General features: G+C 35.2%; 6 protein-coding genes across 7 annotated transcripts in view; 3 read left to right on the top strand and 3 right to left on the bottom strand.

Moving 5' to 3' along the window:
* LOC106619529 (uncharacterized) overlaps nucleotides 1–1,167 on the bottom strand; it is a 66,490-nt gene extending 65,323 nt beyond the window's left edge. Inside the window, exon 1 of the mRNA XM_036370617.2 lies at nucleotides 379–1,167. The gene's annotated coding sequence lies outside the window, so the exon portion shown is untranslated. The remainder of the gene's footprint in view (nucleotides 1–378) is intronic.
* A 554-nt stretch (nucleotides 1,168–1,721) lies between these two features.
* lmgA (lemming A) lies at nucleotides 1,722–2,346 on the top strand. Its single transcript, XM_014237985.3, has 2 exons — nucleotides 1,722–1,965; nucleotides 2,068–2,346. Exons 1-2 carry the CDS (start codon nucleotides 1,872–1,874, stop codon nucleotides 2,229–2,231), a joined length of 258 nt encoding a protein of 85 aa, XP_014093460.3. The 5' UTR covers nucleotides 1,722–1,871; the 3' UTR covers nucleotides 2,232–2,346.
* Nucleotides 2,347–2,385: 39 nt separating this feature from the next.
* lmgB (lemming B) lies at nucleotides 2,386–5,203 on the top strand. The gene has a single exon (XM_070107032.1). The coding sequence runs from the start codon at nucleotides 2,386–2,388 to the stop codon at nucleotides 3,361–3,363; it is 978 nt and encodes a 325-aa protein (XP_069963133.1). The 3' UTR covers nucleotides 3,364–5,203.
* A 316-nt stretch (nucleotides 5,204–5,519) lies between these two features.
* On the bottom strand, nucleotides 5,520–7,953 carry PIG-U (phosphatidylinositol glycan anchor biosynthesis class U). Its single transcript, XM_070107031.1, has 6 exons — nucleotides 7,939–7,953; nucleotides 7,218–7,379; nucleotides 6,522–7,155; nucleotides 6,186–6,457; nucleotides 5,977–6,119; nucleotides 5,520–5,883 (listed from the first exon to the last, which is right to left on the bottom strand). Exons 2-6 carry the CDS (start codon nucleotides 7,336–7,338, stop codon nucleotides 5,773–5,775), a joined length of 1,281 nt encoding a protein of 426 aa, XP_069963132.1. The 5' UTR covers nucleotides 7,339–7,379; nucleotides 7,939–7,953; the 3' UTR covers nucleotides 5,520–5,772.
* The window catches only part of dachs (unconventional myosin-IXb-like dachs), a 106,482-nt gene continuing 98,843 nt past the window's right edge, over nucleotides 7,945–15,583 (bottom strand). Inside the window, exon 8 of the mRNA XM_070107028.1 lies at nucleotides 7,945–8,033. Coding sequence (XP_069963129.1) covers nucleotides 8,001–8,033 — 33 coding nt within the window. The 3' untranslated portion in view covers nucleotides 7,945–8,000. The remainder of the gene's footprint in view (nucleotides 8,034–15,583) is intronic.
* Nucleotides 8,505–11,425, top strand: LOC106619743 (U3 small nucleolar ribonucleoprotein protein MPP10). Of its 2 annotated transcripts, XM_070107030.1 has the most exons (4): nucleotides 8,505–8,523; nucleotides 8,589–8,719; nucleotides 8,778–10,515; nucleotides 11,204–11,425. In XM_070107030.1, exons 2-4 carry the CDS (start codon nucleotides 8,616–8,618, stop codon nucleotides 11,366–11,368), a joined length of 2,007 nt encoding a protein of 668 aa, XP_069963131.1. In that variant the 5' UTR covers nucleotides 8,505–8,523; nucleotides 8,589–8,615; the 3' UTR covers nucleotides 11,369–11,425. The 2 variants fall into 2 exon arrangements, with proteins under 2 accessions (XP_069963131.1, XP_014093461.3); XM_014237986.3 differs by lacking the exon at nucleotides 8,505–8,523 and having other exon boundaries at nucleotides 8,530–8,719.

The following is a 15,583-nucleotide window of genomic DNA, read 5'->3' on the forward strand; positions in this document are numbered from 1 at the left end:
TGCTTCTCACATGAAGTTCTATTTGTTGCGGAAATTTTTTTTTATTTTGTTTATCAATTACCGAATTCGCAAAAAAAAATTACAGATAAAATGTTTTTTTTACATTTTTAAATTATTATATGGTATATGTATAATATTGTTCTACTGAGAAAACAGTGAACATATCCATTTGAAAATATGAGGAGAAATTTTCAAATCATAATAATATTTCACAAAAGCAAAAAAAAATCAAGTAAATGTTGGTAAAATATGTATCTCATATGTTATTTAAAGAAAAAAACAATTTTTTAGCTGGCCACCTTAGTTCAGACATCAATCATTCATACAAAATCACACATACGCAAAAATTAGTACATACTTGTGTAGGTACATACATACCTCTTTTCCGGAGCGACCAAGTGCTTTCATAACAAATTCCCTTATCCAAAAATCGCGAATGATCAGTTCAACCCGTTTCAACCCCCTTCAGCGTGCGATTAAAGGTGGATATGCGCGCGCAGCAGCTGAGGCACTGCATTTTAATAATGAATGTCTAAAACAAATTAAAAACAACTAAGCAGCTACAACAAAAAATATGATAAAAATCTTGACACATTAAGTTATAAAAGCAAAGAGCACATTGATTTCACTATAAATTGAACACATAAGCACTTTAGTATGCATATATTTACGCATATATTGCATTTGCACTTCCTTGGTCTAGAAACCACAAAATAAAATATTAAAGAGGAAGCCAACTGACGTTGAAATATTTGTTTTCGTTGCACATAAAAAAATACCGGCGCACTTTAGTTAAACGAAAGCTATATTACACACTAGTTGATATTCCACGCTTTTTGAAGTTGTTAACCTTTTCAAGGATCTTTGATTGTCAAGGTGACTACGTTCAATGTTTTAATATTCGTCAGCAGTTGTTGCGCATGCAATCGATATAACGTTTTTGCGCCGCACTAGCAGGCAGAATAACTGCTTTTCAAAACGAGTTTCGGTTTACCACAATTTTTGTAAAGCCATCTCACGCCCATTGTATAACAAACAAAACAAATCATTGCAGTTTTAAGTTTAGCGTCGTTATTGATAATTTACAGTAGTCCCACACATTTTGGAACTCCATTCGAAATTTTTAAAACATGTATACAGTTATTTACTAAAGCTTGTAGTAGATTTAATTAATAACTACTTTTCTTACTGCTCACTTCTCGTTGATATTCTTTGTTTTGCTCTGCATGCGTTTCGCCGCAAAATGTCAAGTTAGCCAAGATGCACACCATATGCGGTAAATATGATGTTGCCAGCATGTAGTATTTTAAGCAATTTAAAAAAATGTCATAAGAAACGAAATAATAAAAAATTCAAGTGATGCTGTAGTTTGCAATTGCAAATCCATAAAAAAAAATGTGTTTGATAAACAATTTAAATCATGAATAATTCTATGCTTAAATACACAGCTACTTACCAGACTCTTATTTCGTTAATTTGGCATTTTCAAGTGTGATTCGATAAAAACTAATGAGAAATTTAAACAATTTTTGGTTTTTAAATTAAGTTAATTCATATGAATTATACATTTAATTGCTTAAAACCCACTTATTTCAGCTCTATCTATAATTTCGTTATTCCTTGTTTTTTGGTTATGGCACCTTTATTTTGTTATTTTCCTTTATACTAACTTTCATAAACTGATTTTCGCCTTGCTTTTGGCAAAAATCTTTCTGGCAACTCTACCGAAGAAACAGAAGCAGAAAACATAAAAAGGGCCAGGACAAAGTGTGAAAATTTTCGTGAAAATTTTATTTTGTGCGCTGCTAATAAACAAATACTGTGCTGTGTATTTCGTAATTGTTATACTCAATGATTCTAATGTTTACAAAATGAAACTGACAATTAAATCATGGACTGGCGTAGCAACTTGGCGATGGATCGCAAATGATGAAAATTGCGGCATCTGTCGAATGTCTTTCGAGAGTAAGTGCCGGAGCACCATTTATCAAATACAATTTTTAAATATAAATATTATGCAAACAAATTCAATTATTTTCATATTATTATATTTTTTTTTTATAATAGGTACCTGTCCGGAGTGTTCGCTACCTGGTGACGATTGTCCTTTAGTGTGGGGCGTGTGCTCACACTGTTTTCATATGCACTGCATTGTTAAGTGGTTGAATTTGCAAACTATGAATAAGCAATGTCCCATGTGCCGCCAAAGCTGGAAATTCAATATACATTGAGCAAAAACAACACTTGCTTAGTTGCAAAAGAAAAATAATAATAATTTCGTAAAAGTAATTTATAGTGTGTATTATATGCGAGTGTAACGCGCGAATAAAATCAATAACAAATTTATATAGATATCATTAATATTAAAGAAAATACAATATACATATGAGATTAGCAAAGGAACGTTCACGTGAGCGTGAAATGGATAGTGAACTGAATAAATTATGTTTGCCGGGTTTACCGCCACTGCCAAAAAGTTTAAGCACAGCAGCTGCTGCAGGCGTTTCATCGGCCGCCTCCTCAGCAACGCATTCGAATACTGCGTCACCATTAAACAACCACCATCATCATCATCATCATGCATTGCACGGTGTCGAGAGTGTGGATCTGTTTTTGGGACCCTCAACATCGGCGGCCGCCACGCGTAATCACTACCGACACGGCAGTTTGTCGTCGACGCAAGAGTCTTTGAGCGATCGTGAAAGTATACATAGTCGCGCCTCTTCGTCGCACAGCAGTCATCATACGCCCACAAATACCAATACAGACAATGGAGGCACATCTATTTCGCTTAGTGGTGGCAGTGGTAGCAGCACAACCAGTACGTTGGACACACAACTAGCCATATTGCGTCGTGAAATGTATGGACTGCGACAGTTAGATCTATCTTTACTCTCACAATTATGGGCACTCAACGAATCGATTCAGGGATTCCGTGTATTTCTACAAGAACAAGAAGCGCTCTCACCGCCATCTCCCTCACCAACGCCATCTGACACTAATTCGCTTACATCAGAGGCTGAAGAGGAATCATATTCAGCGCAACCATTGAAATTAGCACATCCTATTGTTGCACAAGCATCTTTACCACCCGGTGGCTCGATAACATCGCACGCTTCAACAAGTTCAGCGTCTGGCACATCGGGCTCCTCATCGGCTACCTCTTCGATGGGTAAGCATGGTGGTATGCCATTACCGCCAGCACCACAAAAGACACACCCACAGCTGCCACGTATCTTGCAGCAACGTATGCGTCGTGCACCGCCGCCACCGCCACCAACAACACGACCCAAAACGACTAAAGACGCAATGGCGGCTGCCAATGGCGCAACAACGACATCAATACCACAAAGACCAGCATGACAAAACCCATTCTTGGATTAAGCATGCATGCAACGTTAAGTGTTTGCTTAGTTCAAGAATGTTACTCTAAACCAAGATTTATAACTCGTAAACTACAAAAAAGTTTTGTGAGTGTAGCACGTATAGGCTTGTTGCCATTTGGGAATATAGGTGCAAGTCGTAAAGACAAATGTTGTCAATTATGTGTTGCGATTGTGTCGCCATGTAGGAAGAAAAACTGACAAGTAGACGTTGAAGCGCAATTATGAATAACAAAATCAAAATATATTCAGTGGATTTAATACTTGCGTATTTCGAAAGTGTATTTTAGAAGCTTGCAAACGGTAAATATTTGCGATAGAGAATTTAGCGTTTAATTTTAAAAATTAAAGCGCGTTCCATGCAATTGTATCTAGTATGTAAGCGCGTAAGCTAATCAAAATGTAATGAATGAAATATCGGTGTCGTACTGTACACATATTCCCAAATATTGCTGTTAAAGGGTTAAAAAAAACACAAGAATTGTAACGAATTGAATATCAAACTTTTTAGATATACGAAAATATTTGTTAATACATCTTGCTATAGACAGTTTAAATATTTTCCAATCAACACAAACTTACATACACAACCCACATGCACAACAACCTGAACACATCTGTAACCGGAATACACACAATGCATGCTAAAACCATGCTGCATTTACATATAAAAAAAAAGTTGCACCAATATGCGATATCGTTATTCGCTCCACTCCATTGTTACCCCTTGGTGGTCACCATTAACGTAAATTATACTAGGAACTATGACGAAGACGATAAACAAAAACGATCTTAGCTGATTTTAGCCTAATACATACCATAAATAAACCTAAAACGAAGTAGCAATAGACGTTCAATTTATATTCAGAAATTGCAAACAAATATATAAATTACTTACATAAATAATAAACAGCTGCACAAGTCAACTTACAACTTATTTCAAATTATTCGTTCGTTTAACATAACACTGCAATGTTGTTTGTTCTCAACGAGTAATTCAATGCATGCGAGCACTGATAACAGCAAATGCAAAAACTTCATAACATTTTTCAAGTTCAGCACATACGTTGTTGTAAATGTCACTAATTGCTTCGGTAATATCAAGTGCACTTGTGCAGCAGTTTATTAAATAATAACGAATCAAGATCATCATTAATACATATACATACATAAATATGGCGTATTACATCGATCTAAATATTTAAATTAATTTATAAATCATTAAAAAAATTTAAAAATAATATTAAAGCGAAAATTATAGTTGTACTGCAAGCAGCATTAATATGCGTTGTCAGTTATACAAAAAATAAATGCTAAATAAAATTAAAAAAATACATAAACGCATACGCATTCATATATGCATAATAATAATAAAGTAAAAATCTACTTTGAAAATAAGCTAAGCTAAAGTAAAACTTGTTCTCGTTCAATCGTTATAATCAAGCTCCTATTATAAAGAAACTACTCCACTAATTTATACTCGAACTATTTTCTTTATAAATATCCTGGTGGTGGTTGATAAGCGCCAGTCGTGTAAAGCATGTGCCGCTTTAAAGAAATTATATAGTAGCAGAATTTCTTAGACTGCAGATATACCTACTGTAAAATTGTTTCTAAGCGTGTAATTGTTTTTACAAGCACTCAAAATTTTAAATTTTCTCCAAATATATTGATTTGTAAACATGTTTGAATCACACATATGCATATTTAATACATACTAAACCTATTATAACTTATTAAATTATAATATAATAAAAGTGCAGAAATGTGAAGAGAAACGTTGATATGAATTATGCAATAAATTATTAAACGAAAAAAAATGTGTGTATAAATTGTAAATGTTTGGTCACGAGAGACACCGGTTTTATATGTCAAATGTATAATGCTTGTTGATGCGGTAATGCAGCGAATCGTTACTTTCCTATTCATGCAACAACTGCTATTGTAATGTCAATTGTTACGAAGGGTACAATCTTTTGAGTTACCACTATATTTTTTCGTTTTTATAGTAATTTTTATACTATTGTAAAACATTGGTTGCATTTTAGTTTTATAATATAACATATATGTATGTAAGTAGATATTATATTATTCTTTTTGCACAGTTAACCATTTTAAGTATATTAATGCGTGCTGTTTTATTTTGTTCTTTATTTTCATTTATTAATACTTAAACATAGGCCATTTACTACAAATTTTCAGACTACGGTCATAAAATGCAGTGTAGGTATTTATTCAATACTAAAATTCCAGGGGTCATAGATCAACCTCACAAATGCAGCAACCAATACGCGGCGTTTGACTAATCAATGCAGCCAACAAAAGTTAAGTATACTATTGTTAGATTTAAAAAGCAAACGCAGTTTTGGTGCAATAGGACACGCACTGCTCACTCTAAAATAATTTTTGCTTCCTTGCCATCGATGTAGACTTTTAAACCGTTGCGTAGACAGAAATCGCGTTTGACATGCGCAAACAGCAAGTCGGTCACCAGGAATATCTATAAAGCAATTGAAAATAATATACAAAATATATTTTTTAAATGATAAATTGAATCATGCTTTTTTTCACAAACAAAATTTCGTTAGCTTACTTGCCCCGTGGAGAAAGCTAACGTTGTGCCAAAGTAGAAGTTAGCATTCGCCGAGCCCGAATAAATCCACAATTGCCACAGCGCCGGCATCATTGATAAGGTGACCACAAAAAAGCAGAACACCACAAAATTATGCGCCATAACTGTGTATTATGACAAAGTAAATTCGGTTTCTTTTGTTACAATTTAATGAGCGTTAGCACACTTACACTTCCAGCAGCGACGCCACAACGGTAACAGAGCCAAATAGAAACTAACATCACCAACACTGGGATACGAACGGAATATAGACATTAATGCAATGAGCACTGTGGCTAATAACAAAGGCTCTTTGCGCAATTTAAGTGATAATGGCACAAGGTAGAGGACGGTTGCGTTCATTTGGAATGTGATTAGGAACATTGTGCGAAAGTGTTCGAACATTTCCGTAAAGAAATACCAGAAAAGTCCGATATTTGGTTGTAAATCACGGTAGAAGAAACTAATTGAGTAAAAAAGCGAACAAAAATCAGTTAATATTTTAAACAAAAAAGTTAAACACTTACATAAAACCAAGTGTAGCATCTATGAAGCTCCAGCTATGGATTATAGCATAGTTGAAACCGGTGATTGCTAGACAAGCTGCTGCGAATAACGCCAAAACACCAATGGCACCGGCGGTAGTGGATTTTGAGCGCTGTGTAAAAACCAATACAACTGGTGCAATTAGCACCAGCGGATACAGATTACGCATTGTTTCCAGCGCTAGGCAAATAACACAAGGTATTAAATGGCGTTGCACGAGAAAATAGAGCACGAGTGCTAGCAGAAAATTGCTAAATACTGTCGACGTGAGACCAGCACAACTGAGCAATGACAATGGGTTGAAGAGATATGCCAGTAATACACAACGCGGTATCACATCCATATCTGAAGCTTGCACTTGTAACTCCTCGGTGCCAACTGCAAACTGTAGTGCTTCTGTTTTTTGCTCAAAAATTTTTGTGCGTACAAATTTTTGTGCCAACTTATACAATAGTATGGCTGTTAGTAAATCGACTAGTATGTAGAATATTGGCACAATGCTTGATATAGCACTAAAAATCCGTACAAGCAGTACTAAAATTATTGGCAGCTCATGCACCACATCGCCGATGTAGGGATCAATGCCATTTTCATATAGATATATGCCCTCTTGAACTGTTTGTGTGAAATTTGGAATAATTAACGAATATTTATTGCACTATTTTAAGCCAACTAACCTCGTTTGTAGGAGTTTATAGGTGTTGACACTTCTACTCTTTCACCAATCCACTGGAAGCTATGCAAGTAGTAGCGCGTTAGGCCACCAAGCGCCACCAGCAGGAAAAACTTTTTTTCCATATTTTTCAACAATAATTCGAAATTGATCTCTATTCACCGGCAAAATATCAAGGATGACATGATGCGAGACTCTCTCATTTTCGCTGATTTTTCTGTTATTCTCTTTCCCTGATTATTAAAATCAGGGAATTTCGAACAGCTGATGTCAAAAAAGGCGGGATGCCAGAAATAAACCCGCTAAAAATAGCTAACAAAAGCAGTGCGAAAAGAACGACACAAATACTTTTGAATAACGTGCAACTAAATTTTATTTGTTAATTTAATTTAAAACGTTCATTATAAAACCATGATATTTTATTATGACTTGTATTGTTTCTTTGTTATAATTTTTTTTATTTATATGCTAATTTTTTATGTTATATGCATTTTTAAAAATTTTATAATATAAATACAAGTATATAGGGATGTATATGCGTTATATAGGCCTACTTGGGGACGGAGCACCTAAAAATAATATCGAAATGCAAAATACCCCCAATTTTTTTTTATAATACCCAATCCATTTTCGTTCGACAGTGGCATGATTGGCAAATGTTATAAAAAATGTGGGTTTTGACAGCTCTCTCTCGATTCAAAGAGTCTCGCATCATTTCATCCTTGAAAATATTTCCTGAACGCCGATTAAACAAACAAATCCTGACGATCAAATTGCAATTGGTTTTTTATAAACATATGAAAATACTGGGTTGCCAAGCCTGCAATATTTAGAATCACGTAAACAATACTAAAATAGAGGATAGAGGAGGTCATACAAAAAAAGTTTCGAACTTGATTTGTGAAAAAATTTTCAGGAGAACAGTAGAGTCTTAATATTTTTTAAATGCTTACATATGTTTATAGAAATAAATATATTTCCATAAAGTCAACTATCGATTAAATCACCGGCTAACTACCCAACACCCCTTCCAGATATTTCTTTTAAAGTTTCTATGAGTTTCTCAAAGCCCAATTGACAACTCTAACCGAAATCTAGTATATGTGTGATTGTTAATCTCTTTCGTATACAAAGATCTTGTGAGTTGCACGGTGTATATGTGTTTTTAATTCAGCCTTAATTCTTTTAATGCATTGGAATTTCGGTAGCCACGAGTTGCTGCTTTGTATTCCACATTTTCTGCACATTTTATATTTCTTAGTCAGGCAACTCTTTGCCAAACGCTCATTGTGAATGCACGTTTAAGAAGAGTAAGTTTTTATTTACATCGCTTTTAATGGAATTTTGTGTAATTTGCTAAAATATATTTAAATAGAAGAAAATTTGATTGGCATTATAAACAATGGGCACCGTTGAGACGAACAACATTCTCGATAATGAAACACTTAACGAAATCACTAAAGAATTTCAAGAAATAACTGAAGATCCAGCACAATTCCTACTTGTGTAAGTATTGCACGTGGTGGTATACAAAATAAAATTAAATAACTTTTTAATTTTTTAGTGTGCCTACAAAAAAGCAGGAAGATATAAAAGCATTATTACAAAAGACGTATCAAGCTTGTGTACGGAACGATGAAAGTAGTAAGAATGCGCTTGAAATACTGCCGGAGCTCGTTGTGGAGGACATGGATGAAGAACAGATTTGGCAACAGTTGGAGCTCCGCAACAATACAATATTGTCAGCCTTAGTAGAAAATGCTTCCAAGTTATTGTCACTTAAGGAAGAGAAACTGGAAGTGCGACTAGATGAAGAAGATGATCAAAAAATAGAAGAGGAGCTAGAAGATAGTGAAAACGAAGCAAAAGATAATTCGGGAGATGCAGATTTATTTAACAGCGAGGTCGATAACGAAAGCGACGAAGAACAAAAAGTCTTTCAAAAAAAGCAAAAAATCAAAAAGAAACGTCAGGGGCGCACATCAGTGGTGGATGATAAATTCTTTAAGTTGAGCGAAATGGAAGCATTTTTGGAGGATGAGGACGCAAAAGAGATGCGACGCAAAAACAAAAAGGGCGATAACGCGCTGGATGCTACGTTCGACTATTTTGCGGACGATTTTGGTGTAGAGGGTGAGGAGGAGGATGAGGAGGATGCGAATCCAGCATACAAAGACTTTTTCGATGAGGAAGATGAAGATGCCGAGGAAAGTCTTGGAAAACAAACCAAAAAGCAAAAGGATCATTTCAAAGAAGCGCCTAGTGACGAAGATGAAAATATGAGTATAGATGGAAATGAAGATGAAGATGAAGAAGACGATACTGAAGAGGATGAGGAGGATGAAAATATGCAAAGTGAAGATGAAAATGCTGAAAGTGATAATGAAGTCAAAACTACCCATGAAGGCTTACAACCTGCATCTTCAGGCTCTGATGATTCCGAAGATGAGGAAGACCACAAAGATCCAAAGCCACAATCTTCATTCGAAATACGACAGGCGCGTTTGCAGCAACGCATACGGGAATATGAAGAGGAAGTGCTAGGAGAAAAACCATGGCAATTAAGAGGTGAAGTGCAAGCCCCTAGCAGACCGGCGAATTCACTACTTGAGGAGTTGCTTGAATTCGAATCAACCGTACGACCAGCGCCTATCATAACCGAGCACACAACACGCTGTTTGGAGGACATTATCAAGCAACGTATAAAAGATCAAGCATGGGATGACCCGCAGCCAAAATTGAGACCGGTGCAAACGCCAAATGAATTCCGCAAACAATTGATATTAGATCATGAGAAGTCCAAAGAATCACTTGCGCAAGTCTACGAAAAAGAATATCAAAAAGAATTAAATAAATTCGATTTAAATCGTGGCGACGCCGCTGAGGAGGAGCCGAAAGAGCATAAAGAAATAAAACAACTTATGCGTGAGCTATTCGTTAAATTGGATGCTCTTTCGAACTTCCATTTCACACCGAAACCCGTGGCGCCTGAAGCCAGAATCATAACCAACACACCGGCAGTGAATATGGAGGAAGTAGCGCCGGTAGCTGTTAGCGATGCTAAATTGCTGGCGCCCGAAGAGGTCTTCCGCGGACCGAAGAATGAGCTACTCGGCAAAACAGAACGCAATCGCACGGATAAGAATCGCGAGCGCCGCAAGAAGAAGCAGAAGCAACGTGTTATCAATCGCCTATTAGACGAGAAGAACAAGAAGAAGCAAGAGTTGGGCATAGCGCCAACAAAGAAGGAGGAGAACGCCAAGCTGCTTAAGTCACTCACAAAGCATCGCAATGTCGAGAAGGTACAGATTTCTTACTTTACTACCTATTTAATTTTTACGCTCTGAACAGGGTATTTTAAGTTTGCAATGATGTTTGTAACACTTAGAAGGAAACCTCAGAGACCCTATAAAAAGTATTTATAAATGATCTGTGCGAGAAGCTGCGTCAATTTAAACTGTCTGTCTCTGTCTGTCTGTATGTACATACACGAACTAATCGCTTAGTTTTTGAGATATCGGTCTGAAATTTATCACATGCCCTTTTCTCTCAAAGAACCTGCTCATTTGTTCGAATCGCCGATAGTAGATCACTATAGCATAAAGCTGCCATACAAACTGACAAATCAAAATCAGGTTCTAGTAGGAAACCCTTTTTTATTCGAGAAGGCTACAATCTCCGAACAAATTATGCAGTTCGGATCACTATAGCATATAGATGGTACATACAAACTGTTCGATCAAAATCCATGACAGTCGGGTCTAAGTAAACGGTATAAATAAAGTCTTTGTGTGGAAAACTTTTTATCTGAGAAGATATCTTCGCGAAATTTGTCATGGATTTTTGATAGGATCACTATAGCATATAGCTGTATAGGTCTTATAAGGAAACTTTTTTTTTTACATATGAAGAGTATTAAGCTTCGATGTAGCTGAAGTTGACGTTTATTTTTTTGTTTTTTTTTTTTAATATATATTTTCTGTTTTACAGTTAAACACTACTAGCGATGATCAGCGCGCACTGAAGTCCTCCAAGTCGTTCTTCTCCAAATTGCAGGACACCACCAGCGTGACGGGCCAAGCTGCCATTGCGGCAAAGGCCAAAAAGCAAAAATCCACTGGGAAAGCGTTGACAGCGAAAAGAGTGAAATTGTAATAATTCCTATTGTGGACTTTGTTAGTAATAAAGAAGTTTATTTTATTATATTACCTATGTACATATGTTTGACGTGCTAACTAATGCTACAGGATACGCCTGCTTATTAGTCTAAAAACACACATTCTTCCAAAATATTTATTTGTTTGTGCATAATGTGTGACGTCAACTTTGGCGCGTACATTTCTAATGTAGCAATTTTGTGCTGTGCACCAAGTCACGTGCCGCAACAATTAGGCTGCTGCTGCCACTAGAGATAACTATGTGTGTGTGCGTGTGTATATGTTGTTGCGCGCGTCGGTAAATTCAAAGCAGCAGGAAAAGTTACTTTTTATTCATGTTTGTATGTGCAAAAGTCAGCAGATTTTGTTACAGTTAGGCGGAAAACGGTATGTGGTAAACGTAGCTAGAAACAGCAGATCAACAACTTAAATATGCCACAATTTTAGACATAGTGTATGGTTAATGTTTATATATATATTTATTTGTGTTTGTGTATTTGTATGTGTGTGCCACAGACCATAGGGGGCCACAAAACTATGCGCGCGTGTCAAGCAAAAATAAAATGGACTTGCAAATATGATAACTTAATAAGCCATATACTTACATATATACATATATACAGATGTATGTACATATGTGTGCATATATGTTAATATGTAAGTGTATATATGCTTTTAAGTGTGTGTGTGTCTATTACTAGCCGTCGCAGCATTCAAAGATTACGCTCATATGCGTGGTTGGCATTGAAATTTGTATAAAAAAAAAGTAAAACGGCCTCTATTAGTATATAATTTGTTGCAGAAATTTTAATAAGGCTGTGTAAGCAATCTCTGTTTGCATGTTTTTGCAACCGTGGTTAGTCATCAATGGAAATTCACATTCGCTTTAGACGCCATAGGCGCCATTGTGCACCTAATTAAGTATTTAAACAATGCAGATTAACATAGTTACAATACTATATTTAGTAGTATAAATGAACTACATATTAGGGTGTCCGTTATTCGCCAATTTCATTTTTATACCCTAAACAGCATATATTAAGTTTGCCACGAAGTTTGTAACACTCAGAAGGAAGCGTCGGAGACCCTATAAAATGTATGTGTGTATATATAAAAAAAAAGCGTGACGAGCTGAGTCGACTTAGCCATGTCCGTCTGTCTGTTTGCATATACGCGAACTAGTCCATCAATTTTTGAGATAGCGATCTGAAATTTTGCACACGTCCTTTTGTCCCTAAAAAACCGCTCATTTTTCGAAATTGTCAATATCGGATCAATCAAGTTCTTGTAAGGAAAATTATTTTATTTGACAAGAAATCTTCATGAAATTTCGCATGGATTACTGTGGAAGGCAATGCTACAATCTCAGAATATATAATATATATTAGATCGGACTACTATAGCATACAGCTGTCATACAAACTGAACGATCAAAATTAAGATGAAGATCTTTATATGCTATAAAAAATACACCCATTGAGGGTGTTGTAGCTTCGGTGCAACGAAAATTTAGTTTGTTTTGTTTTTGCAAAAAAGAGCATTCATATTATACAAGCGACTTCAACATTTTGTGTTGCTCATACGACATGGTGTACTTTATTAATACAGTACATTGGATGCATAACTTTAATTGCATATAACTTTTAAAGAAATGTTTTTATGAAAAAAAAAATCATTAAGAGCTTTTTTGTAGCGCAGAAAATTTTTATATTATCACACTTTAAAAGTAGTAAATTTATTTGTTTAGGGGATAAAAATTGTTTGCAAAAGATTAAAAAATTCCGTGTTAAAACTTTTCGAAAAATGATATAGCAGCGTTTTAAATTGCAAATAAAAAGCTTGTTTACGTAGGATCATTTTTTTAAAGGTAGAAACTGTATATTTTTTCTAGAGCAAAAAATTTTGTGTTAGAATATCGTTTTGCGAAATTGTAGGTTTAGTAGCTTTGGAGTTAAAAAGTTAATGCAAAATAGAAAAAATTCCATGTTAAATATTGAGATAATAAAATTTATATATATATTATAATGAAAAAATAAAATTTATTTAGGCAGGATTTAAATAGAAAATAAAATGCTTGAAACTTCAGGAGTAGTTTGCACAAAAAAAAAATCACCTTGGGGAAAATAACAGACAAGCTATCAATTTTTTCCATAGTGTCTTGGTGCAACAGACGGCAAGAACTACACATACGTACATGCTTAATGAAGCACACTGCATTTATAGCAGCAGCGCATATATCATAAAAAATCACAATGCACTCATATACATATGTAACTCATATGTTCATTCATTCGTATTATTCAAAAGTACAATAATAACGCTTGATTTTCTCTGCCACACTGTCACCGAGTTTCTCGCTTGCTATAAATGTGTATGTATATAACAAACCATATTGTCAATATTATGCAATTTGTTGCTCATCAATGACAAATATATAATAAATTTAGATTCAATTGATTTTAAAAAATATTTCAACTATGAACTACAAACGACAATATTTATAACATCGTTTTTTTTTTTATTGTCAACGTAGATGGCGTTAGCATTAATTTGTAATAAAATTTTGCTGTGCTTCTAGTCTATGGGCGAATACAACACTTTGAAATATATAAATAAACACATGATTGTATTTAAATATCCATACTGACAAAATAATTATATTTTCACGTATTTTAATATCAATCTTTATTATCGCAAAATATTTGCAAAAGATTCAGGTCTTTTGGTACGAGTCTAGCATTGACACGCTTCGTACGCAAAACATAAAAATACACACTAATTGACATATGAAGATTAAACGTTAAACGAATATAAAAGAAGGATAAACCAATCTAGCAAGAAATACATATTACGCTATAATGTGTTAGAAAGTTAAAATTCGCACTTAAATAACATCTCAGAGAGTTTTGCGGCTGCTTGTCTCAGTAAGCAATCGCCCAGAAGCGACCAGTTTTGGCCAATGGAGACGAATTGTGTTCCCTTATGACAATACCAGACCACCTACATATAGCATAGTTACTCGCCAGAAGCTAGGATAGTTTGGTAGTTAGGTTCTTATGCAAGCACCTTATGGAGTTATGGTTCCAGTCTGGACTTGGAACCAAGTAATTAAACACTTAAACTTTTATTTTAATGCAAATATAATGGATTTCTTTCTACTAGACCTTGTACCTATATATAAACAATCCAATCCGGTACTCATTTTTGTCCACAGAGACTATACAACTTTCGTTGTTGATTTACGTGAGTACCTGCCGGCGACGGCCTTACCTCACGGTGTTCCAAAGCACAACGTACCAATACAATGCGTTGATAAGCGCCCCAAACAATACGAGCTATTTGCAAGTACTAATTTGGTTACCAGTGGCAGTGTGTCTGGGTCCACACTACCATCTTGGTATGATTCGAGGCCGACCTAAAACCTCTTCCGTTTTCGGGTACGGAACCCAGTTGCTTTTTGCAACTTTATTTTAGAACTGAAAAAACAGTTAGGCTGAATTTTCAGTTCTTCCTGCATTTAGGTTTCAACCACAGCCACCACGAATCTCCCCAAAGGGGCCATAACCCAATGAGCAGATTGGACCGAAGTGCAAGGGCTTTCTGCTCCCCGTGGTACCAGAAAGTCTCCGGTAAGATTGTGTAGCCGAAACTACTGCCAGTTGAGCAACCCATTACTCAATGACTGGTGACATTTGTCGCTTGAACTTCAAATGTCTTTTTATTTGCTTTTTCATTTAAAGTCTATAATATCAGTTCAAGCTGAGTATTATAGCACTATTTCTGACATACTATGCTGATTAATATCAGCTGAGCAAGGTACATAATAACAGTCATAGTGCATATTGGCTTTTAGTCGCCTCTTACTACAGGCATGCCTTGCCGCATTTTTATATGGTCGTAAGTCTCGCTAGTTAATCAGGCTATAAAAGGTATTTCCATTTCAGCCACCATATTGGAAATGCATTTATACAAGAAAACCAATACTAATACCTTTGAGAGTTGGGTCCACTTAATTACCATCATTAGAACTCTGCAACTATATGCTTTTCCAATAGGGATGATATGATTTCTAAGTGTTTCGGCAATTTTTCATGACTAATGAACTGTAATTATTTTTTTCATTATATTTAGTAATGTTTACAATTTCATCATGAAAAGATATACGCAACAAAACTTTTACAAATTATTCAATTTTATTATAAAAATAATCGTT

This window comes from Bactrocera oleae, chromosome 3 (genome assembly GCF_042242935.1).
Source record: "Bactrocera oleae isolate idBacOlea1 chromosome 3, idBacOlea1, whole genome shotgun sequence".
NCBI lineage: Eukaryota > Metazoa > Arthropoda > Insecta > Diptera > Tephritidae > Bactrocera > Bactrocera oleae.